The 7,294-nt window shown below is 38.4% G+C and overlaps 2 protein-coding genes across 4 annotated transcripts; both read right to left on the bottom strand.

The window, feature by feature from the left end:
• Positions 1-307: 307 nt before the first annotated feature.
• Positions 308-4,664, bottom strand: pdap1a (pdgfa associated protein 1a). 2 transcript variants are annotated; one of them, XM_040036530.1, is made up of 6 exons: positions 4,550-4,664; positions 3,588-3,670; positions 3,411-3,485; positions 2,665-2,789; positions 2,426-2,577; positions 308-1,840 (listed from the first exon to the last, which is right to left on the bottom strand). In XM_040036530.1, the coding sequence occupies exons 1-6, from the start codon at positions 4,560-4,562 to the stop codon at positions 1,806-1,808; spliced, it is 483 nt and encodes a 160-aa protein (XP_039892464.1). In that variant the 5' UTR covers positions 4,563-4,664; the 3' UTR covers positions 308-1,805. The 2 variants fall into 2 exon arrangements, with proteins under 2 accessions (XP_039892464.1, XP_039892465.1); XM_040036531.1 differs by lacking the exon at positions 4,550-4,664 and adding an exon at positions 3,913-4,031.
• Positions 3,587-7,158, bottom strand: cby1 (chibby homolog 1 (Drosophila)). Of its 2 annotated transcripts, XR_005696507.1 has the most exons (6): positions 7,048-7,158; positions 6,723-6,821; positions 6,480-6,585; positions 6,231-6,343; positions 4,550-5,854; positions 3,587-3,670 (listed from the first exon to the last, which is right to left on the bottom strand). XR_005696507.1 is itself a non-coding variant. In XM_040036532.1 (5 exons), exons 1-5 carry the CDS (start codon positions 7,051-7,053, stop codon positions 5,774-5,776), a joined length of 405 nt encoding a protein of 134 aa, XP_039892466.1. In that variant the 5' UTR covers positions 7,054-7,158; the 3' UTR covers positions 4,549-5,773. The 2 variants fall into 2 exon arrangements, 1 of the variants encoding a protein (XP_039892466.1); XM_040036532.1 differs by lacking the exon at positions 3,587-3,670 and having other exon boundaries at positions 4,549-5,854.
• Positions 7,159-7,294: the final 136 nt, after the last annotated feature.

Here is a 7,294-nt window from a genome sequence, read left to right as displayed (position 1 = left end):
CATACAGAAAGCGTCTGATTGGTAACAGCTTCATTTTTCAGTATGACAATGATCCCACACACAGACAATGGAGCACTTTAAGTCATGGATTGGTCACCCCAGAGTCCAGACCTCAACATTATTGATGTAGTGTGGGATCATCTTGACAAACAGCAGAACAAAGACCTTTGAATGTCCTTCAAGAAACCTGGTTTGGCATCTGGCACAAGCGCGCTATTACTTTCAGGCCCATCCAAATTAATCCGTTTATCAGAACAACATGTTTTACAGTGTTAGGTGAGCAGATGAAACAGTCCAATGCTTGCAGTTTAAATTAGATGCAGCAACGCAGCTGATCAGTTTATTGTTTCAAATCACTTCAAATACATGAGGGAAAACACCTCTTACACCTCATGGTTTCAACAGTTTGTCCAGTGAACATCATGGAAAACACCATAATTTTGTTCAAGATAATTTCCAACGCACCACATAATGACCAATTTATTATGTTCACCTGTTCAGTCTAGACAATTCAGCTGCCCTGCAGAAAATCCTCTTTGTGAAGTTAATAACATTCGGGGGTTTTTTGCTCCGTGAGAGGAGCCGGGCCGTCATCTGGAAGCTGTTTTTAGAGGTGCTTATGTATATAAGTGCATTACTGCTGAGTGGTAATGTACCTAAGAAAGTATGTGTATGTTAACTGTAGCACTTTACTTACAGAAAAAACAGTGAGCTGGTGTCATGTAAACTTTAACAAGGCGACAAAAGACACTCTGCTACAGAAATACAGAAGCTGTCACTAGAAACAGCGTAAGGCCAAAAATACTGAGGATGTTTCAGATTAAACTTTTAAATACAGATACATCACCTCCCTCCCAAAAAAAATAAAAATAAAAAATTCTTTTAAAGGAATTTCATGGGCTGTTCCTGGTGGTCTAAGGCCAAGAAACATGAACAGTAAGTTGACTGAAGGTAAGAAAGTACTGAAAACAATCACGGGACATAAGACAAACCAAATAACAATATAATGTCTCGCTGTGGTGGAGACAACAGCCAATTATTTCCACTCTGTAAATTTCCAATTAAAAATCTGTTTTCATATCAATGGCAAAAAAAAAAAAAAAAAAGGGGACAGCAGTTTCTGGAAATTTTGACTTTACTCTAATGGAGTGAGAAGAATGAGAAAACGTTTATGCAAAATATCAACTCAACTGATTTCTGATAACTGAGCTGCAGCATACCATTTTAAACCTAGAACAAAGTAGTAAAATCCAGAGTGTACTTCCTATATCAGTTCATGTGTTTATTAATGTTCTTTTCTTCTCCTGTCGCTGATTTGCGTTCTTACAAAACAGTTAAAACTGGAGAAAAAGTAAAGCACCAAAGAAATCCTCATGCAATTTTACATGACAGTAAACTTCTATTAGGTAATCTTATTTTAAAAAAAAAAAAAAAAAAAAAAAATGCACAAATCAAAAGGAATGCAAATAACTTCAGCAGCTTTTGAATTAAAAACCTGGTAGGTGTGGAACAATGAAGAGGCTGTGAAGCACTTGGAAAACCTGCGATTGTCTCCTCTGGAACCTTGAAGGAGTTTTAAAGAAACCTGGAGGCATTCCAAATGTTCCATTTCTCTTCATCTCGTTTTGTTCCACCTGTTTTCTCTTGCCGTGGAAGCCCCACGAACTTTGATTTAAAATGAGGTACAGGAGTTTAAGAGCAGTCCTGATCTGACACTACCCATAATGGTCCCCTCCCCGTTCTCCTCTGCTTCTCCCTCCATCCCTCTGAGAGTGAAGTACATGGCGAAGCTTTCAGGTGGAGGACTAGCGCTTTCCTTTGGCTTCTTCCGCTTCTTTCTCTGATGAAAAATGACAAAAAAAAGAAAACAGTGCAAAGCTTTGAATTTCAAAGTGCTAAACATTTCCATAAAACCCATCCAAACAATCTGAGTCATAAAGTCTCCTGCTGGTTATTGTAATTATGAGAACGGCACACTAAAGCAGCAAGCCTTGCAAACATCTGACATCCTGGCGCTTCCTTAGAAGTTCCTGCCCTGCCTCATTTCAGAAAAATGCATTTGTATTCTCTGGCAGTACAACACTTTGTCTACACAGAAAGTTTTTTTTTTTTTTCCCCCTGTACAAACAAATCTCATATCCTCTTACAGCCCCAAGCCAGAGAGGGTATGTTGAATTATGTTCTGGAGCTTTTGTGTTGCAACTCAACTCACTGAGGATGCAAAGTGCTCCATTACTCACAATATAAAAGCCACAGAAACAAGCAAGATGCAGTCACTCTGCTCCAGACAGATAGACTGTTATCTACAAACTTTTAGAGATGTTACAGAGATGTAGTTTGAAATAAATCTTGGATAAATCTGTGGTTCTGTGCACTCATGCACATTTTCAGAAACGACATATTGCACAATTTTCACTATTCTCACCTTTCCTGAGTTCGTCTCGCTTCTTGGCAGCCTCCTCCCTCTGTTTCTTGATGATAGCCAGTCTGGCGAGATCAGCCCTGGCCTGCTCAGTCTTACCCTCAAGATGAAGTTTCATGTAGCGCTCTTTTGATTTCTGCTTTTCTATCTCTTCCCTGAAAAAGATACATTAAGATAGTAATATTTAGTCCCCTTGAAAAGGTATGAAGCACAAACCAAAACATATTTTGTTTGACACCCACCTCTCCCTGCGAGAAAGCTCTCTGGGAGCGCTGACGTCTACTTCAGCTACCTTTTTGCTCTTCTGAGCGACACGATTGGGATTCTCAATCTCAATAAGCCCCTCCACTCCACTCCTCTTTCTAACCTACATAAAGAAAGAAAAACCTTTGTAACACCAATCACTATGACAGGGCTTGCATCAAATTCTCTACACAAACTACCTTTAAGAACCGTGTACTGCTGTAGTTGTAATGAATCATTTGGGTGTAGTTGTTTTCCTATAAAGACATTTCTTCATCCATCATGTTATTTATGGTGTGGTGCCAAATGTATACAACATATCTGTGTGTGACTGTTGGTCAGTTCAGTTGGTCTGTGCCCTGTTGAAACATGCTCAGACTAAGGAAAAGGAATATTTGTCTAAACCAGGGGTGGCCAATCTCAGTCCACGAGGGCCGGTGTCCCTGCAGGTTTTAGATGTGTCCTCGAACCAACACAGCTGATTTAAATGGCTAAATTAGCTCCTCCACATGTGAAGTTCTCCAGAGACCTGGTAACGAACTAATCATGTGATTCAGGTGTGTTGACCCAAGGTGAGATCTAAACCCTGCAGGGACACCGGCCCTCGTGGACTGAGATTGCCCACCCCTGGTCTAAACTGTGCTGTTGACAGTAAGCATTCAGTGAAAAACAAAAAAGATGCATTTTCAGGTTCTCACACAAACACACACATATTCACCCATTGACAAATTAATAACACATTCACCTCAGACTCGTCGTCGCTGCTGCTCTCCTCCTCAGACTCTGAAGAGCCCTCTTTCTCTGCACCACCATTTTCTTCCTGTTAAAATACACATACAGTCATACTTAATGTCTTTTAAGGTAATCAAATATTTGTTATAAAAAACACAAACAAACAAAAAACCCAACAATTTTCACTCACCATCTCTCGCTGGGCTCTCATCTGACGATCAATCTCTTCAGGGTTGCTGAACTGCTTCCCGCGGCCCTTGTGGCCCTTTTTCCCTGCAAGACAATTTTTAAGCTGTCAGCAGCAAAAAGACTGCATCTATTAGCAACTCTCCTCCATTAAACAAGTCGTTTGAATAAGCGACAAAAGCGTGCTCCCACTGAAAATGCTGCATTCAGAGGAGCAGAACATTCTGAGAACACAATCAGCTATTTGGGGCGGGGGTGATAACTTATAAGTAACCTGCAAAGTTAATCACTGGGTAGACACAACTATGAAAATACTGGTGCTCTCTCACCATGTAGCCCTATATTTGACAACAAGTGCCCAGAGCCATCTTTGGCTGATGACACAATTCACAACGTGACTTCAGAAATCCACACAGCCTGCTGCGTGAAGAGAAGATACCGTGAGCGCCGATGAGTCACACTGACGTTTACAGAGGGCCAACTCCCCTCACCGGCAAATCTAACAGCCGACGACTTAGAAGGATGTACCGACAAAGAAAAAAAAAAAAACCCCGAATAGTTTGACCATATATTTTTGATTGTAAACTGGTACGAAGACAACCTCCAAATAGAAATTTCAATAACTGATTATGTATGTAAACTGACCCGGATGCTTTCTTCTCTGCGCATGGTATTAGCGGTTGAAAGCAAGCAACCAAAAAACAAAACAAACAAAAAAAAAGACTATTGAGGTTTAAGTTAACACCAAGTCGTCATCTGAGCTTACGTGAGAACAAATAAATAATTGGACATCGGTACGTCTCTGGTGCCTTTAATAAACCGTTCTTACCGGCAAATTACATTATGCTAACTATGTAGCATGCTAAACATGCTAAGCATGTGTGAATTCAAAGGGCTAATGATCCGCTAGCTAAAATGTAATCGCAAAAACAGGCACATTATGTGAATTTTCGTTTTAATACTTACCACCACGAGGCATTGTTATAGGTGAGTTCTATAAAAGTCCACCACAACGTCAAAGAATAATACAACAGTTCACTCGAAACGCCGGTGATTTAAAGTGCTAGATGAAAAGAATAAAAAGTACTTCGTCTCTCCCGCTATTGGCAGACGCCTCTTTCGCTCGCGGAGACGTACGCCTGCGCACTTGGGACTATAAGCTGCACTGCGCATTTGATTGAAAGGTGCATTGACCAATTGGATAAAGAGACTTAAATCATTCATAAAAGTGGCATGTAACGCTTATCTGTTTAATAATATAATAATCCATAAATAAATAAAATCATAATCATATATTTGATTATTTGAATTTTATACAGTGCTCAATAAACACCTATGACCGACTGAACAACATAACATAATTCACGCATAAACCAGGCTTTATTGGTCGGTTGGGAAGGAGATGCTGACATTCAAGATACAGATACAGCCTCAGAGTTTGTGCAGGTTTATGCACTATTAAAACTAATAAAAGAATTAAATCTAACACCTCCGGTTTCCCTTTTTCCTTTCACGGGTTTGAGCCTGTTTCAAAAGCATGTTTTTATTCTGTTTGTTAGCTAAATAAAATTATTAAAAAAAATGTACAAAAAATGAAGCTCTGTATGCTATGTATTAAAAATACTTATAAATAATTCTGACCACCCAAAAGTTGCTCAGTAAGTATATGGAAGGCATACTGTATATGAGGGTTTTGCTCTATTTGGAAGTGGAGCTGAATGAAAAGCTGTAATAGTGAATGAAGCCTTACTTTTCTCAATTTTTTCTTTCTATTGTGTTACTGTATATTTTTAGAGCTGCTATGAATCCAACAATTCACAAATGTTATTTTCTAAAAACCGAAAGTCAAACAAAAAGAAATGCCTTTTGTCAATGGAGTTTACTTTTAATCCAAAGAGAAAATAGAAAAAAATTAAATTAAAAAGCAGGTTTTATATCACATACAGATGTACAAAGTGTAGAAAATTGGCTGTGTATTGAACAAAGAAGGTTTTTAAGGTGAAATAATTCAACAAATTAAAAACAGAAAACATACAGTAAGTGGAAAATAAAGAGTAAAATGTAACACACAAGAATCCTCATTGTGAGGAAAATGGATGATATTATTACTTTTGTCCTGTTATCTATCGATACAAAAATATTTACTTGGAAGAAAACGCTTTATTCAATGGAGGCACTAGATCAGATCTGTCACTTTTTCCTTCGATGTTGAGTCTTGACATCTTCCACTTCTTTCTCCATCAGGTGATACTCTACGGTAGTCTCCGTTAACTTGAAGGAAAAGATTAAAGATCACTATTTTACTCATTCTGCGACAAACCGGGTTATCATCATCATTATCATCATCACCTTTATTTATAAAGCACTTTAAAACAACCACAGCTGAAACAAAGTGCTCTACATAGGAACTATATAATAAAAGTTCATAAGATATAAATAAAAGCCAAATAAAAGAAAAAGTAAGGGTTATATAATTGAATGAACTGGTAATTACATTTATAACTTAAATATAATATGCAGCCTGTAAAAAAAGCAGTTTTATGCAGTTATAACAGCTTTACAGAGGAGGCAAAAAAAAACTTTCCTACCTCAGAGCCTAATATTGCATCCATAATATTACTCACAATGTAATGACAATTGATCTTACCATATCCAGGAGAAGTTCAATCTTTAGTTTTAATACGTTATTCTCTTCCTCCAGCTGGATATTTTTTTTCTTAAGCCGCTGAACTTCCCTACTAGACACATTTCCACCAGATTCTGGTTTCACAAAGGAGAAAAAAAACAGAGTTTATGCTGTGTTGGCCACAAGGAACCAGACGTTGATAATAACACACACACACACACACACAAAGAGAGAGAGAACTAAAAGGTAATTATTCAGAAAACCCATTACCTGTAATCCACTGTCCCTCTTCAAATTTCAAGACCTGACCTCCAATGTTCATCACAGGAGGGCCATACTCAAGGCCCAGCTCTATTTCTCGAGTTGAACGATCCAACTAAAAAAAAGATAAAAAGGTATAAATAACGGTTAATGCTATCTCTCAGGATGTTATGCAGATTAACTCCCCCCCCCAAACGTGCTGTACAACTAGTGTTTCCAGTGTGTGAATGATGCTAAAATTCATTAGCTCACCGTGTGGAGGCTGGACAAGGAAGCAGATTTACGTGGAGGAACCTTTTTAGGACTAAATGGGTTTCCAAACAGAGGCATCCTCAGAGATTTTTTAAGGTCCTAGATCAGAGACGGCACCCGAAAGAGAATTACTATTTTTAAGATAACGCTAGCTTCACCTAGCTTCTCACTGTGTTTACCGTCGTTAGCGGTGCACGACCACATTAATGCTAGGTGGCTAGCTGCGTGAATTACTTATATCTCACAATTTAATTAAATTATCCCCTGCCTCTCAGAGTATTTAGGTAATGCTGTTTCAATTTAAATATACAGCTAACATATTTACCTCCATACAGGGTATTTATTTAAGTTGGCCTGTATCCGTTTCTCGCAGAACATGCTTGCCACTGCGCAAGTGCGAATTTTCCATTTGTCCAAAGTGGGCAATCCTGAAACATTCCACGACTTTCGCACAAACTATTCGGGAAAAAATGTCCACCATAATACCCTTAAAGAAACTAAAATTTTATCCATCGTCTTACAGCTTTTTTGGGGGGTATCGTGTTCACATTTTAATACCTACTAGTTAGAAT

This window comes from Simochromis diagramma, unplaced genomic scaffold (genome assembly GCF_900408965.1).
Source record: "Simochromis diagramma unplaced genomic scaffold, fSimDia1.1 OVJJ01000371.1, whole genome shotgun sequence".
Lineage (NCBI taxonomy): Eukaryota > Metazoa > Chordata > Actinopteri > Cichliformes > Cichlidae > Simochromis > Simochromis diagramma.
The sequence above is the reverse complement of the archived record's forward strand: the minus strand, read 5'-3'. Positions and strand labels throughout refer to the sequence as shown.

Bases quoted from the DNA above. Each gene is read 5' to 3' on its own strand.
- pdap1a (XM_040036530.1), bottom strand. The intron at 3,486-3,587 runs GTGAGTGAAAAT...GTATTTTAACAG, and splicing joins TGAGAGCCCAGCGAGAGATG to GAAGAAAATGGTGGTGCAGA. The intron at 2,578-2,664 runs GTGGGTGTCAAA...TATCTTTTTCAG, and splicing joins GAGCTTTCTCGCAGGGAGAG to GGAAGAGATAGAAAAGCAGA.
- cby1 (XM_040036532.1), bottom strand. The intron at 6,344-6,479 runs GTAATGGGTTTT...TTGTGAAACCAG, and splicing joins AGAGGGACAGTGGATTACAG to AATCTGGTGGAAATGTGTCT. The intron at 5,855-6,230 runs GTAAGATCAATT...TTTTCCTTCAAG, and splicing joins TTGAACTTCTCCTGGATATG to TTAACGGAGACTACCGTAGA.